Here is a 15,645-nt window from a genome sequence, read left to right on the forward strand (position 1 = left end):
GATCGCTCCAAATGTTACCGTTAAGTCACCATCAGGTAGAGCAATGTAGCTGTCATTGTCGTATTGTCATGCCAGTGATACCTAGATCCATTTTGGATAGCGACCAATTCATGAAAAGCTAGTACAGGTGGTCGTCATACACTAGTAGCACTGGAACGAAAGAACGAAAAAGGAACAATGAGAAGTGGTAACAGGATGTGAGCTTGCGTCAGTGTTCTACGGCGGGCTGGAAGGAGTATATGGTATCCATGTACATATGGCTGATAGTGTCGTGAAACAAAATGAAAGAGCAACTTGGAGGTCAAAATGCAAATGAGCAGCACAGCATGAGGTGAGTGCAATTGATACCGAGCCGCCGGCTACTCGTACGCTGACCAACGTCACAGGTGGCTAAATATATCTCATCTCACCTCAGTTTTGCATTTTCCAAGGACTTCAATTCACTTGCTCTCAGGCTGGGGTTTGAGCTTGCGGGAGATAAGAACGATCCATAGTGATACACTGGCGACTTCTGATCTCCGCGACTGGGCGCATTATGCTGTCATCCACGACCAGCCCATCACTGCGCATCTATCATGCCAAGGTTCCGAGAACATAGCCTACCTGATGGCCTGATATCTATAGCGACTCGTAGCAATATATAATGTAGGTGGCTAGCGATGCTACCCGCACAGTCGTACATACACAAGGTATCGTTTTCCCCATGGCTTCAACAGTCACTGGTATGCCGCTGGATGCCGCTGCCATCATGTCAACAGTTCTAGAAGGCATCTTATATGGTGAGTTGCAACGAGTGTATTCGTTTAATGCCCACCAAACTAGCATTTTTCAGGCTTTTCAGTTCTCATGTTTATAGGTACTATCTGGACATTCACCTATAAAAAACGCACGAGGGACGTCAATCGGCCAATCGCTGCGGTTGCCGTTCTTCTGTTCTTACTGAGCACTATGGTCAGGTTTTCGTCACTTGAATCTGATACCATCTACTGAAGACTCCAAAGCACATGGTCATAGACATTATTCAGCTCGAAGATGGATTGGTGAAGTATCGTAACACATTCCCAGGCGGCCCAGCAGCATTCTTCGCAGACTATACCCAGGAGACGTATGTGGTCAAGGCTGCGTTGAATCTCACGCAAACTCTGCTTGCCGACGGGGTAGTGGTAGGATCAAAACTTCGCCTGCCAACTTGAAGCCCTCATAGCTTATAGAAATTCCCTTTCTGACAAAAAGGTTTATCGATGTTACATCGTTTGGGAATCTGTCCGGGTTATGATTCTACCATGCATGATGTGGTGTGCAGTTGCAGGTTTGGTTGCCATTATACTCAGAAAGTGTGTGCTCTGACGTTCATTTGTTTCGAAGTGTGCGGGGGTTTTACGGTCTACGACCTTTCACTGGCTAGTGATGCCAACAGTGTCTTCACTGACCAGGCTGGACATTGGGTCACGGCGTTTATTTTCCTTACTTTTACAACCAATTTGTTCAGTTCAGGCAAGTACATTTCTGCGCAAGGGCGATATCGAGACACTTGCGAACTTGAATATGTACAGCATTGCTGGCATACCGTATTTGGACGATGGAACGCAATATCTCTACAGTTCACACCAGGAGAGGTATAAGGCCTATCGTGCGGGTGCTTGTGGATGCTGCTGTTTTATACTCTGCGGCCAACTTGTCTGCGGTAATATGTTTCGCCCTTTCGAACAATGGCACATATGTCATAGGAAACTTCTTGGTAATTCCACTATCAACACTTAATATAAAAATCATTGAGCGTCAATCAACTAGATCAATCCGATCATCTCGATTTCCTTCTACATGGTGTTTATTCGCATCGCAATCAATGAAGATACTCAAGAATTCCTCTCGACTTTTTCTAGGACAGTTGACACAGACCGAGGAATCCCGCTGCATTATCCTATGCAGACTTTGCAGATTGCATTCAGGGAGAATAATACATCCTCCTGGCTAAAATAGCAATTTATACAACCTGATATTCGTACTCTCTTGTTTCGGATGGTGGCTACGTCACTCTAGACCTCACGAGGAACGCCAAAATATCTGACTGTACTTTATTTTCTACTTGTCTGAATAGGGTTCGAGATAGATTATCTGCGGTAATAGGTGTTATCAACTTGGTCTAATTGCTCTTTAGCCAGTCATCGAAGATCTGATGCCACGGAAATTGGCTCAGAGCTCTGGATAAGCCGTGTGCTGCTTCGGAGCGCCGTTCGTCATGATGTTGTGGAAGTTATTTAACTGCTCTCAAAGAGCCCACACGACAATTTCGGAAGGACGGGAGCCACTTTGATACGTACTCTCAACTGACCCCTGAAAGTTGCAACGTTGAGCGCTAACTACCGAGCAGATTCCATGTAGCATCTTTCAACAGGATATAAATTGGAATCAAGGAAACAGAGATCAGTTGCAGGTATCTGATATTTCGAACCACAGCGCAAGATGAAGTACATCATCAGATCCTCGTGTCCTCGCTCTCTGAGGTAACCACTGCTTGAATTAAGTTGTCATATAATTATAAGTGGGAGGGTATCTGTATAAAATTATACGTGGCTAGATGATTATGTTAATGGATGTGTCTCTACTTTCGAGCTATCACCCAAGGAAAATCCGGAATCATTCGGCCTTTGTATCAACGGCTGCAAAGGATGTTGCTGCAGTTTTCTTCGTTCTGTCTCAGTGGTTTCTCTATGGGCAGTCGAGGGGTAATGTTGATTGCTTTGACTGGTCGCGACGCGAATAAATACCATATAAAAGGCAATCGAGACGATCGGAACAATCTAGTTGATCGAAAATCAGTGATTTGCGATGGCAGGTTTCAACAGCTGAATTACCAGGTCTCCCATCACATAGAGTCCGTCGTTCCAGAGGCCAAAACATATTATTGAGGAGCCAAGTGCCGCAGAGTATAAAACTGCAGCATCTATAAGCACGCGCAATATAGGTACTTTCCGCTTCGTAGTGCAGACTGCAGAAACCTTGCGTTCGATCGTCCAGATGCGATATGCCAGTAACCCTGAACAAATTCAGGTTGGTATTGGGTATCAACATCGCATTTACGCGGAAGTGTGCTCACCGGTACTCAACATATTAGTTGCAAGTGTGGAGGCAAGGAAAGCGGCGACCCAATGACCAATCTTGGCAGCAAAGAAATTTTCAATTTCGGCCATCGACGCTTGAGAAAAGTAGTAGACCGAACAAACGCCAGATGCTTTGAGACAACGTCAGAGTACACCACTTCCTGAGTATGATTACGACCTAACCTGCGACGCCACACCACATCATGCACGGTATGACAATGATCCATGCAGATTGCCAAACGACATAACATCGATAAATCTTTTTTCCGAAAGACAGGTTCTGTAAGCAAAAGAAGGTCTGAGAAAATTTGACGCACCACCACCCCGTCGCCAAGTAGAGTTTGCAAGGTATATATCGCATTCTTGATTACAAATGTAACTTGAGTGACGTCTGCGAAGAACGCCACTGGTCCGCCAGGGAACGTGTCGCGATATTTCACCAGTCCATGTTCGAGATGAATAATATCTACGACTATATGCTTCTGAGGCCTCAGTAGATGACATTGGATGCATGCGGGGAGAAGCTAACCGCAGTGCTCAGCACGAACAGCAGGGTGGCAACCACAGCGATTGGCCGATTGACGTCCTGAATGTGTCGTTTATAGGTGAATGTCCAGATGGTACCCAGACACATGAGCACTGAAAATCCTAAAGAACATTAGCGAGTCGGCCACTTGGCTATGGATGGGAGAACTAATGGCGATACATACCGTATAAAATGCCTTCCAGCACCGTTGACATGACAGCAGCGGCATCCATCGGGATGCCAGCCAACGCGACCATGGCAAAACTGATGCCTTGGGATGTATGACGATGCAGGGTAGCTTCTCCAGCTCCATCTATATTGTTATATAGCAGAAACGGCCGCCCAAATCAGAGAGTAGCTGATTGTAACAATGCATGATGTAGCAATTGGTGAATTTTGGTTTCAGTTTTAATAAGGCTTGAACCGAGACATCCTGGACCAGCGCTCGACATTGCATCAGTCAGATAACATCCTGTGACTTACTCTCTTGTGAACCTATTTGCTGTACAAGGCATCAGGTATATATAGTCTTGAAACACGATGCGTGGTGATGGTTTTGAAGAATGACAATGTCGTTTTCTGTTTCATCATGGCAATCAGAACAAGTTAAAGTGGTCGAGGATATAGTACCGCTTTATTGTCCTGCTGCTTCCCATACAATTAATAGTACATCGATCATAACAAAGGAAGTGATTCACGCCAAGTGATGGGTCTCGACCATCTTCATTCTATACACTTATGGTCGGCTCGTCTTGTCATTACATTGTATCGTGCCGCGCTCCGTTGAACGTCCAGGTGAACTGGAATAATTCCCCTTCAACGCCTTGTTTCGTCCACATGTTGTGACGAATGTATCATTGGATTGCTGGGTGACCGAATACCCAGACCCACGGGAAACCAGGCCAGGGCTGAGGAAGTCAGAGAGTACACAGGGAGTATGACAGTTATCTCGCCAAATTGCAATCAAGTGTTTTTGAAGGGCCAGTCTGCACTAAGGAATATGAGGCTTGGGGGTTGCCTGCGACATCTAACACGGCAACCAAGTATGCACTAGTGCTGGGTGCAAGCTGGCTGTTTCCGGTGCTTATCACGATCATAGTCACTAGTGACTTTATGATGAGCATTAGTTCTTCCACGTCTGTAGGGTTCGATGTCGATGTATTGAAATGTTTGTGTGTTTCAACTTTCGAAGCGGCGCGTTGGAACAGGTTGGAACTTGGCGGGATTGCGTTCGAAACATCAAGCGGAGTTTGAACTCTGCTCAGAGTGCCGTTGGCTGCCGTCGTGTTCCAGATGCCGCCAATCAATCTCTGACATTCTGGCCGCCGAAGCCCCAGACCGCCAAGCTCCAACTGGCCCTAGACTTTGGCCCCAGACTGGCCAGATCCTGACTTTTGCCTCATGATTGAAATCCGACAAACCCCACGTAGTCCCTACATGCAGAGTAGCGACTTGGCACTTTTTATGCACGACCATGATCATTGGCGACATAAACCATGTGCATGAGGCTTGAACTTGAGCCCATCCGCACTGCCAATTTAGTAGCAGCTCGAAGGTTTGCCATAACAACAGTGAATATCGGAGCACCGTGACGGGGAAGAGGTATGTATAGTCCCTTCTTCCCATGAGAATTGTCATTTCTACTATCTAAGTTGTTCATGTGCCCGTTATACAGCGTGATCACTCCTAAGGCTATAAGTAGCCCGGTATAAACTTGCTCAGGTTGACCGTTATCGTTTGCACTTCCTCACAGCTCCCTCGTAATGCCGTCCACATTCACCAAGACTTTCGACACCCCTGCATACAAGGGGACTGTTACGATCCCTCTGGGCCTCTACATAAATGGAGAGTTCGTCGACCCTGTTGAGGGCGGCATAATCGAGTGAGTGTCTTCTTCGTACACTTGAGTGTCGATCTCATTCGTACAGTGTTGTCAATCCTGGTGCGAATTTTTTCGTCGCGAATGGTTCATAGCTTACTTGTGCAGCAACGGGCAAGGTGGTCACGTCTATCGCAGCTGGGACAAAAGCAGATATAGACATCGCTGCGAAGGCAGCAAAGGAAGCCTACAAGACTTCATGGGGCCTGAAAGTTCCTGGAACTCAGCGCGGGAAGCTCATGTCGAAGCTCGCCGTTTTGATGGAGGAACATATTGCGGAGTTCGCTGCTCTTGATGCCCTTGCTAATGGTATGTACTTCTGCGCCACCGCTACTCTTGAGTTAACGAAGCAGCCCATACCTTACAGGGAAGGCCTACAATACCGCTTACGGTAAAGACAATAAAGGGGCGATTGCTGTCATGGAATACTATGCTGGCTGGGCTGACAAGATCAGCGGGAAGACTATCGAGGTCCGTTTTTCCTTTCTCTCATACCAGTCAAACTCATTTTGCCCTAGACCAATGAGAAAAAACTCGCTTATACCAGACATGAACCCATCGGTGTTGTGGTAAGGATTCTTCTCTGAATAATATCTAAATGGGATCTCAGTTCATGCCTAGGGTCAAATTATTCCATGGAATGTTCCGAGTGAGTGAATTCAAGGAGCATGCGGGACTACAGCTTACATTAATTAGTGTTCTCTCTTTCTCTCAAGATCGCACCTGCGCTAGCTACCGGCAACACTATCGTCCTGAAGCCTTCTGAGCTTACCCCGCTTTCTGCTCTTCTCTTCTGTACCCTGATCGAGCAGGCGGGCTTCCCTCCTGGTGTCATCAACATCGTGAACGGATATGGTTCAACAGCAGGGCAGGCAATCTCTGAGCACCCTCTTATCGAGAAAGTTGCATTCACCGGCAGCACTCTGACGGGACGGAAAATTATGGAGGCTGCTGCAAAGAGCAACCTGAAGTCTGTCACCCTTGAGCTTGGCGGAAAGAGCCCCAATATCATCTTCGATGACGCCGACCTGGAGCAGGCAGTCAAGTGGGCTATTCACGGTATCTAGTATGTTGCCCCGTTCACATGACCTGTGCTAGTTCTCATCGTTTTTGTAGCTTTAACCACGGTCAAAATTGTTCTGCAGGTTCTCGTATCTTTGTTCAAGAGGGCATATACGACAAGTTCTTGGACCAGTTCACAGAGCAAGCACGCGCGATCAAGGTCGGCGATCCTTTTTCACCTGACACGTACCAAGGGCCACAAGTATCCAAGACTCAATTTGAGGTTCGTTTATCCAATGTCATTATAAAACATACTTTGACGACCATAAAGCGCATCATGGGATACATAACCTCCGGTCAGAACGATGGTGCTACAGTACACCTTGGTGGCAAGCAAATTGGTCAAGAGGGATACTTCATCGAGCCAACAATTTTCACGGAGTGCCAGCCCAACATGAAAATCGTCAGAGAGGAGATATTTGGTCCTGTCGCGTGCGTCATAAGGTTCAAGACTGAAGATGGTGAGATTGCTCTTGTTGCGCGATCATCGTATCCCTAACAATTTTTCAGAGGTCATTGAACAGGCTAATGATACATCATACGGACTTGCCGCATCGGTGTTCACCAAGGATATCGACAGAGCAATCCGCGTTGCACACGCTCTCGAAGCAGGTACTGCATGGGTTAGTTGCTTTGTTATCTCATCTTGCGCGTCTTTTGTGTAATGACGCCTGGCAGATAAACTGCTCCAACCAGGCTGAAATATCGATGCCATTTGGAGGCTTCAAGCAGTCTGGAATTGGTCGTGACCTGAGCGAGTATGCTTTGGAAAAGTAAGCTCAAGTCCTTCAAAACGACACCGCACTAATAATACTCGGCTTAGCTATACGAACGTTAAAGCCGTTCATGTCAACATTGGATTGCGATTGTGATCGCTTAGGACTCGCATCTTGTATCATTAGTACGCATGTCATGGATGCATGCGCCAACCAAAGGTATACTGGAGAGAACCGATTTGATGTCTGGCCAGGGTTTTTCTATCGATGTGTCTTTGACATGCCTCGTAGCACAATGACAATGTAAGTAGGATAGGGAAAGGGATACTCTGATAACACATGGACGGTTTATTGATACAGGTCGCTATACCTTCTACCTTCCCACATCCAGTACCCAACCATGTATACCAAGCAAGAATCAACCACTCTTCTGAAAGAATTTAGCGCCCATTTCAGTCAGGGCAATGGTAATGGTAGTTCTCTGAAAGTTGGTCTTCCTAAGAAGGTCATCGAGCAGGCCTTCGGGTCGCTCGATGCGCTCAAGGAGTTCAATGCCACTACTGCTGGTATACAAGGTTGGGGCTGGCTCGTAAGTTTCTTGTTTCATCACACATGACTGATGCTAGTGCTCACGGCGCTTCACATTCAGGGTTTGAACCTCTCCATCAAGCACCTCTATATCACCAAGACCGTAAACCAGAACCCGCTTCTGATCTACATCCCTGTTGACATCCGGGAGCATGCTTTCTACCTCTAGTATCTATGTGGGTTATCATTCTCCGTTGGAGCGAGATGCTTTATTGATCATATGTGTAGTACCTGAATGCCATTCGGACCGTCATCGACTCTGAGGCTGAAGAGGGTCTTTCCTGCAAGCTACCGAGGAGGGCAACGGAGTGGAATGAAGGAGGAATGAATTCACGACGCGTCACTTGTCACAATTCGCTGTAAGATAAAGCTACGATAAGTTTGATTGTCCGTTGAAAAACGTTTACTGGTTCAATCTATTTTCCTTTGAAGTCGTTCATAGCTTTTACTGTCACAAAGAAGCCAGCGGGAATCTTTCTGAGACCAAGGGTGATATCAGTCGCATGAACGGCCTGGAGACATACGTGCTGGGCAGAGATAGGTATCACGAATCGGTAACGGCGATTTGCACTCCACTGAAGTGTGCATTGGCTTCTCACCCAAGGGTGTGAGCCTCGGTGCCTTTCTAATAGAAGAAACGAATGTCTGTCTAAGGGGCATCAAGTGGCTGAACGAACATAGGAGGTACTACTTATAATCTAATTATCAGAGCTGACAAAGTTTCCGAGGTCTTTTTACGTTACACTGCTGGTACCTTGTTCGCCACGGCTTGGCGGCCGAGCATATAATAGGTCACTGCACACTCGCTTGTCTCTTCCAGGCAGGTGTTCTGGTTGGCTTGGCACCACACCAACGTAATCAAGGAACAACTGTCTTCCTCCTACATGGTCTGACCAGGAAAGACCATTCCCCAAGTGTCCCGCAAAGGCGATCAGGGATGACACCGATGAAGCTTGAATATGACTGAGGAATGTTGCACAACGCAGAGAGAGAATGTATCATGCATGCATGCAGCGGACAGACGCCGGGCCGCCGGGGAAGGACACATGATCGGAGATTGAATATTGAATCGTGTGGCCTGAACTTTTTGTTCACGAGTGTCAGCCTGATCCAACTTGGATCCAATGCACCCTTTGATGATGCTACCCCCTGTATCAACTGCGTGACAACAGGAACTGAAACCTGTTCGAATTTTTCCAAGGGTCTTTGGCTCGGACATTCTACAACTTGGAAGTTCACCCGAAGCTTCGAAGCCCTGTCTTACTATAACTCCTGTCTTCTCTACGTCTGAAAATTGGTGAACCGGTACCGCATTCATGTCATGTATCATCCGCACATTCGTGCCTGAGGCCTGAACGTTAACTTCCGAAAGGGACCCGTAGATTGTGATGTTCGTTGGGTTCAAAATGGTATGTGACAGTGTGAAGCAGATGCTACAAAAATACATTGAATGTTGAACCATCCATGTAAGTATTTACGCACGTTACACGTTACTCCGGGTCCGCAGCATGTATGTGAACGATCAGCCCTAAGCGCTCAGACTTGTGTATATGTACAGCTCCTGCCACCACTTGTCTCATCCCGCGAATGGCAGTCGAAACCAAACCTCAAATGCTTGTTGCGGAACCACGGGCTGCACAAGAGCACAAAGGGGGGTCAGAGGAGCTGGGAGTTGAATACCCAGTCACCAATGACTCCGACCTTCCTTCGCTCCTGCAAGAGTTTCCAGAAGGTGGTCTTGCCGCTTGGTCCACTGCTTTTGGAGCGTAAGGAGACACAATTTTGGTGGGACTGGCTCTTACTTGATTGGTTCAGGTTTCTCATAATGTTCTGCACTTGGGGGTGAGTGTTGTGCCCTATCATTGATGAGGAATATTGCTGAATGTCAAAAGTTACACCGCTTCATTTGGTGTCTACGAAGGTATTGCTACACATAAACGTGAGGATAGACCTATGTTTGAACGGCTTGCGCTCCAGACTTTTATACTCGGTATTACCTCACAAATGAGACATCATTTGCTATTTCGTGAGTTCTACAGGCTTCTCTATCGTGAGTATCCTCATGGTCGCTTGCAGATCCATCGGGAGCTTGACAGGGTTTTTAGGCGGCGCTGGGGGTATTATATCAGGCTCACTCTATGATCGAGGTTATTTGTGAGTACTTAGATGCAAGTGTCTTGGGAGTAGTGCTCAGCAGGCCTACCTAGTTACCATCTTGTCATTACTGGATCGCTTCTGCAGAGTTTCTCTCTTTTCATGCTGTCATTGGCAAAGCCACATCAGTACTTCCAGGTAAGGCCCTCCGGCTTTCTGACATTTCGTCTCCTGACATCTTAATAGATAATCCTTACTCAAGGCTTAGGCTCAGGCATCGCGGTAGGGTTGCTGTACGTCCCGGGCCTGGCTGTCATCTCGCATTATTTCAGACAAAAACGCACGCTGGTGATGACGTTCGTTATTTTGGGCTCATCGTTCGGTTCTCTCGTCCATCCAATTATGCTCAACAACCTCCTGAATGGACACCTTGGCTTTGCCAATGGCGTGCGTGCAAGTGCAGGGTTGACTAGTATGCTCCTTTTGATTGCATGCTTGTGTGTGCGAACTCGCCTTGATCCGCCGACGACCCCAGTGAACTATATTGCGACAGCTAGAAAATGTTTTCGTTATGTTCCGTTTCTTTTCGCGATATCAGGGTAAGACCTGTAATACGGCATCTTTCGAATCCCTTCAAATGATCATTTGTTATGCAGGGTGTTTATATTCAAGATTGGCTTTAACTACCCAGCATATTTTCTTCAACTCGACTCTATCAAACATGGCATCAACATCACCTTTTCATTTTACACTGTGCGATCTAGCACTATGCAAGTGATATCCCTACTGATGCCATCGTTAGCTTGTGATTTTAAATGCATCCAGTTGTGCGGGACGAATTACATCAGGGTATATCGCAGCGTTTACAGGAGTACTGAACTTAACCGTGATTGCGGCAATTTCGTGCGGATCGGTAATTCTGGGCATGATGGGATTGCGTACCCTGGCCAGCGTCGTTATTCTTGATGTATTTTATGGCTATTTTTCAGGGGTGTGTAAGTGTTTCTGTTTCACTACATGCTAGTAGTTGAAGTTGTTGATCGATAATGCAGATACCGCGATGGAGGGTCCACTCGTGGCTACCCTAGCACGCAACCCCTCTGAACTTGGGTGAGTGATAACTTGAGCTTCGGTATGTGCGAATGATCTGATCTGGTCACAGCGGGTGGATGGGCATCTATTTCTTTTTCGATGGTGAGTATGATCAGATTTACTTCTATATTATTTTGAACTCGCACATATTCATTCTGCAGCATTCGGAAATTTACTTGGTGGGTGCATTTGTAGCATTTCTTACTTCACCGTCTACATGTTCATTTAGGACCACCTATATCCGGTGTTCTGCTTACATCGCAATATATTTGGTGGAAACCCGCTCTGTTCGCTGGGGTGAGTCGACTACGCTTACCGCTTCTCCACTTTGATTAAATAAATCATAGATCGCTTCACTGACTGGTGCCGCGATGTACGCTTTCATGTGGCTCGTTTATACCAGATTGCAGAAGAATGAATCCTAAGTGAGCGGCTTAGTCCTATCTATGGGGCAATATTCACATATATATGATAGATGATGACATGGTGACGCAGGACATGCAGGGTTGTTTGTGATACGGATATATAGAGATTATGCCGAAACAATTCTGCCAATGAAGACGTGTATGTCTCACGACTGTGGTACTTGGTAGATAAATGCTTGAAGGAAATGGTTTATCGTCCTGTCACCAATCCTTGGCGTTCGGCTGCCAAGTCGTGGCGAAAACAAGGTACCAGCAGTGTAACGTAAAAAGACCTCGGAAACTAGTGTACCGTGGACAGAAACCTGCTCAGCACATAGTCACGAGCCTGCTCAGCACACTCTTGACATATATTTATGTAATTATTTAATAGATGTGATTTGCTATACCATGCCAGCTTTTGAAAGCACACCCTGCTCCTCCTTTTATCCTTTCCATGGTCTCCAATGGATCGAGTCAGTACCCCGCGCCAGTAGGTGGAGCGTCCCTCCTTCTGACATTCAAAGGACCCAGAAACACCATCCTTATTATTGGCGGTGATGTCCTGGCCGCCTCTAGGGCATTCGCGGCACTCGAGGCAGGTATGCAAGTGATCATACTCGCTAGAGGGTTAGTATGCGACGAGCTGAGATGGAGAGCGGACCAACAGCAAGTAAATCTCACAGACTGGGACATGCTTCCCTCTGTGTCTACTTCCCTACTTCCCTCAGCTCCAGAAGAGTCCCTCTCTGCATTCCTCGCCGAAAACCCATCTATATCTCTTATCTGCATCACCATACACACGGTGGACACACCCGCACTTGCACGTATCTGTCATGCACATAACATCCCCGTAAACGTCACCGACCATCCTGCACTATGCGACTTCTCCTTTGCGTCCACGCACCGTTTCGCTGATCCATCTACAGGCGGGCAGAGTGCGCTACAAGTGGGTGTGACAACCAATGGGGAGGGATGCAGGCTCGCGGGGCGTGTTAGACGAGAGATTGTCAGCATGCTTCCAAAAGACATCGCCGGAGCTGTCAGGCAGGTCGGAAAACTTCGACGTTTGGCTAAGAATGCAGATGACGAGGTCGGAGAGTGTGAAGAAGGTGAGGACAGTAGTGTCACCACTCCTAACAGGCCCGTACCTGGTTGGAGAAGCAGTACTACCGAAAGCAAAGACGAGTCCTCCCGCCGCCGCATGAAATGGGTTGCTCAGGTCAGCGAGTATTGGGCTATCACACGGTTGGCATCCATGTCAGAAGACGACATGAAGCTCATATTGTCTGGCGACTCTCCCCAAACGACCTCACCATGCTCAGTTCAGGTTCCAAACGAGAGTTCACTACATAACTTAACACTTTTGCCGCCTCCAAAGAAAGGTCGTATTCTCCTCGTTGGTTCCGGCCCAGGACATCCCTCCCTTCTCACCATTGCAACTCATAATGCGCTTACGAAACACGCAGATCTTGTTCTCTCGGACAAGCTCGTTCCCGCTGCTGTACTGGCTCTCATACCTGAAACTGTCGAGGTGCGCATTGCACGCAAATTCCCTGGCAATGCCGAAGGCGCGCAGTCAGAGATGATGGACGCAGCCGTCGAAGCTGCTCGACGTGGCCTCACTGTCGTCAGAGTACGTCCGATTCTTCATTTCTTTGACACTGACAAATTATCTCGTCACACAGCTGAAACAAGGAGACCCGGTCGTCTATGGCCGTGCAGGGGAGGAAGTACTCTTCTTCCGAGCACATGGGTTCGAACCGCTCGTTGTTCCGGGCGTTTCGTCTGCACTTGCAGCGCCTATTTTTGCTGGAATCCCAGTCACGCAGCGTGGCGTTGCAGAAAGTGTCGTTGTGTGCACCGGAGTTGGGCGACAAGGGAAGGAGGTCAAGCTTCCTGGTTACGAACGCTCGCGGACTGTGCTCATCCTCATGGGCGTCGCCCGGATAGCGCAGGTTGTTGACGCTATGATTCGCAACGACAGTGACAGTAGGGAAGGCCTGCAGAATAGTGAAAGGAGACGAGAGGGGCGTCCATACCCTCGAAACACGCCTATTGCCATTATCGAGCGCGGCTCTATGCCTGATCAACGGGTAGTCGCAAGTACGCTTGGTGATATATGTGAAGCGTTGGATATTGCGGGAGAGCAAAGACCTCCGGGTATGATGGTTGTTGGGTGGGCTGTGTTGGCACTGCAAGGCGCTGGTGACACAAGCGTGTTGGAAGAGGGGGAGGAACGAGATGAAGAGAGGATAAGAAAGTGGTTAGGGGGATGCAGGTGGGTCATGCGAGAAGGAATCGATCAGGGCTGGGCGGATGTATAGTTTAGGTCTGTGATTGATCATTAACATCCATTCCTCGATCTACAGGAATTTTTGTTAACATACGAGGAGTCGTGTAAGTTGTGTTTACCGGTATCTAAATTAGATGATAGTATCAAATTCCGGAGCTCAAATATCGACTTGTGTTGTGAGACGGCCCAGTCCTTCCGTAGAAACTCTTTCGAAAGCCTGCCCAATAAATGTATTCGATGCTCGTTGCAAGACTAAGGGACTGGGCTTACTTGTACAGAGGAATGACTACTGTAGCGGTCCCCGAGGCAGCTACCCGTCAACTAGTACTGGTTGGGTGCACTGCTCGAATGCCAGGATAACGAGTTCATAAGATAAATAGTCTCAGACACGTACGGGCAACAAGATTAAGCGACTGAAATGCTCACGCATACCCTTCTTTGTGTCCATGCCTTGTCCGAATCCAATTCATAAGTTGACGTACATATTTCGTGATACAATATTTACAGTAGTGGTTGCAGTTATCTACTACATCTTCCCCAAGAGTCCCTCTTCAATATTGTGAGAACGCCCCTTCCAAGCTTTCTATAGTACACAGGCAACCATTTCTATGTAATTCCATCAGCTTTCTACACCGTTAGAAAAAGTTCAAAATATGAACCACTTGTATAGTAGTAACACAGGTGCAATCAATTATTTGTCTGCACTCCCTTGGAGGAGCGGAGGACACGCGAGGACGGGTTGGCTTGAAGACGCTGGCGCTTGCGTGGAGGTATGTATTCATCGGCCGACTCATCGCTACTCTCGGAAGAGCTATCCTCCCGATAACTGTCCTCATCCCCCTCTTTCTCCTGTGATTTGCCAGCATCGGAATACTCGTCCTTCACAGGATCAGTCTGCCGCTTTGGACGCCGGATTCGGATATACGGGCGCGGCCTGTCCGATACAGCCTCATTTGCTTCTGCTAGGTTTGGTGACTCCTCTTCCTTCGGCTCGACTTCCGGTGTGTTACCTTCGTCCTTCACAGGATCAGTTTGCGGCTTTGGACGCCGGATTCTGATATACAGACGCGGCGTGTCCGATACAGCCTGATTTTCTTCTGCTAGGCTTGGTGACTCCTCTTTCTCCGCCTTCGGCTTAACTTCCGGCGTGTTACCTTCGTCCTTCACAGGATCAATCTGCGGTTTTAGACGCCGAATTCTGATATACAGGCGCGGCTCGTCCGATACAGCCTGATTTTCTTCTGCCAGGCTTGGTGACTCCTCTTTCTCCGCCTTCGGCTCGACTTCCGGCGTGTTACCTTCGTCCTTCACAGGATGAATCTGCGGCTTTGGACGCCGGATCCTGATATACAGGCGCGGCCTGTCCGATACAGCCTGATTTGCCTCTGCTAGGTTTGGTGACCCCTCTTCCTCCTCCTTCGGTTCAACTTCCGTTCGTGACTTTTCGACTTGAGAGCGTCCTGGGTGGGAGCTCTCAGAAGAGCTGGAGCGCCGCTTCCTCTTCAAGTTGGCGAGGCGCTGCTGGAGCGAGGGAATGTCAATCTTGAATGAGGGCTTGTCGGTTACGTTGGAGCCGACCTGCACGATATCGGGCATTGTGATTAGTAGTCTAAGGATAAGGGAGGTGTTTTGTGAAGGAGCGTTCAGAGGGGAGAACTGGATAGCTACCTTGTAAACATGCACCCTTTTGAACGATTTAGAGCTGTGAATACACTAAGCGGTCAGTGTCTTGACCGGCAGCACGACCGTGGCATTGGACTATGGGTACCATTGATGACCACATTTGTGAGGGCCCATGGGTTGGTCATGACGGTAAGCGCGATCAAAGCCTGTACAAGCAAACAATGACAACAAATTCGAATGTCCACTGGCCGTATGGCCCAATCAGAC

General features: G+C 47.9%; 7 protein-coding genes across 7 annotated transcripts; 5 read left to right on the forward strand and 2 right to left on the reverse strand.

Annotated features, from left to right (window-relative positions):
• Positions 1-413: 413 nt before the first annotated feature.
• HD556DRAFT_1415035 (uncharacterized protein) lies at positions 414-2,147 on the forward strand. Its single transcript, XM_041304305.1, has 7 exons — positions 414-779; positions 833-951; positions 1,002-1,163; positions 1,234-1,309; positions 1,366-1,494; positions 1,554-1,738; positions 1,792-2,147. Exons 1-7 carry the CDS (start codon positions 704-706, stop codon positions 1,978-1,980), a joined length of 936 nt encoding a protein of 311 aa, XP_041153884.1. The 5' UTR covers positions 414-703; the 3' UTR covers positions 1,981-2,147.
• Positions 2,148-2,371: 224 nt separating this feature from the next.
• On the reverse strand, positions 2,372-4,227 carry HD556DRAFT_1050360 (uncharacterized protein). Its single transcript, XM_041296001.1, has 7 exons — positions 3,812-4,227; positions 3,631-3,749; positions 3,419-3,580; positions 3,285-3,360; positions 3,098-3,232; positions 2,856-3,037; positions 2,372-2,801 (listed from the first exon to the last, which is right to left on the reverse strand). Exons 1-7 carry the CDS (start codon positions 3,882-3,884, stop codon positions 2,583-2,585), a joined length of 966 nt encoding a protein of 321 aa, XP_041153885.1. The 5' UTR covers positions 3,885-4,227; the 3' UTR covers positions 2,372-2,582.
• Positions 4,228-5,238: 1,011 nt separating this feature from the next.
• Positions 5,239-7,543, forward strand: HD556DRAFT_1050456 (aldehyde dehydrogenase domain-containing protein). Its single transcript, XM_041296003.1, has 12 exons — positions 5,239-5,509; positions 5,556-5,569; positions 5,615-5,815; positions 5,874-5,977; positions 6,025-6,075; positions 6,128-6,155; positions 6,203-6,572; positions 6,623-6,791; positions 6,840-7,029; positions 7,079-7,191; positions 7,247-7,341; positions 7,392-7,543. The coding sequence occupies exons 1-12, from the start codon at positions 5,391-5,393 to the stop codon at positions 7,438-7,440; spliced, it is 1,503 nt and encodes a 500-aa protein (XP_041153886.1). The 5' UTR covers positions 5,239-5,390; the 3' UTR covers positions 7,441-7,543.
• Positions 7,387-8,361, forward strand: HD556DRAFT_1050421 (uncharacterized protein). Its single transcript, XM_041296002.1, has 3 exons — positions 7,387-7,873; positions 7,934-8,048; positions 8,101-8,361. Exons 1-2 carry the CDS (start codon positions 7,685-7,687, stop codon positions 8,039-8,041), a joined length of 297 nt encoding a protein of 98 aa, XP_041153887.1. The 5' UTR covers positions 7,387-7,684; the 3' UTR covers positions 8,042-8,048; positions 8,101-8,361.
• A 1,098-nt stretch (positions 8,362-9,459) lies between these two features.
• On the forward strand, positions 9,460-11,483 carry HD556DRAFT_1449690 (MFS general substrate transporter; the record flags this gene model as incomplete). Its single annotated transcript, XM_041307631.1, has 14 exons — positions 9,460-9,638; positions 9,688-9,714; positions 9,765-9,793; positions 9,850-9,898; positions 9,949-10,026; positions 10,080-10,164; positions 10,213-10,565; positions 10,623-10,719; positions 10,769-10,961; positions 11,019-11,076; positions 11,129-11,160; positions 11,220-11,237; positions 11,288-11,355; positions 11,406-11,483. The coding sequence occupies 14 exons, from the start codon at positions 9,460-9,462 to the stop codon at positions 11,481-11,483; spliced, it is 1,344 nt and encodes a 447-aa protein (XP_041153888.1).
• A 174-nt stretch (positions 11,484-11,657) lies between these two features.
• On the forward strand, positions 11,658-13,942 carry HD556DRAFT_1415088 (uroporphyrin-III C-methyltransferase). The gene is made up of 2 exons (XM_041304306.1): positions 11,658-13,095; positions 13,148-13,942. The coding sequence occupies exons 1-2, from the start codon at positions 11,917-11,919 to the stop codon at positions 13,784-13,786; spliced, it is 1,818 nt and encodes a 605-aa protein (XP_041153889.1). The 5' UTR covers positions 11,658-11,916; the 3' UTR covers positions 13,787-13,942.
• A 411-nt stretch (positions 13,943-14,353) lies between these two features.
• On the reverse strand, positions 14,354-15,609 carry HD556DRAFT_1050696 (uncharacterized protein). Its single transcript, XM_041296006.1, has 3 exons — positions 15,424-15,609; positions 14,415-15,364; positions 14,354-14,361 (listed from the first exon to the last, which is right to left on the reverse strand). The coding sequence occupies exons 1-2, from the start codon at positions 15,432-15,434 to the stop codon at positions 14,443-14,445; spliced, it is 933 nt and encodes a 310-aa protein (XP_041153890.1). The 5' UTR covers positions 15,435-15,609; the 3' UTR covers positions 14,354-14,361; positions 14,415-14,442.
• Between the last annotated feature and the right edge of the window lie 36 nt (positions 15,610-15,645).

The sequence above is a fragment of the Suillus plorans genome (genome assembly GCF_016647745.1).
Source record: "Suillus plorans strain S12 chromosome Unknown HD556scaffold_92, whole genome shotgun sequence".
In the NCBI taxonomy this organism is placed as follows: domain Eukaryota; kingdom Fungi; phylum Basidiomycota; class Agaricomycetes; order Boletales; family Suillaceae; genus Suillus; species Suillus plorans.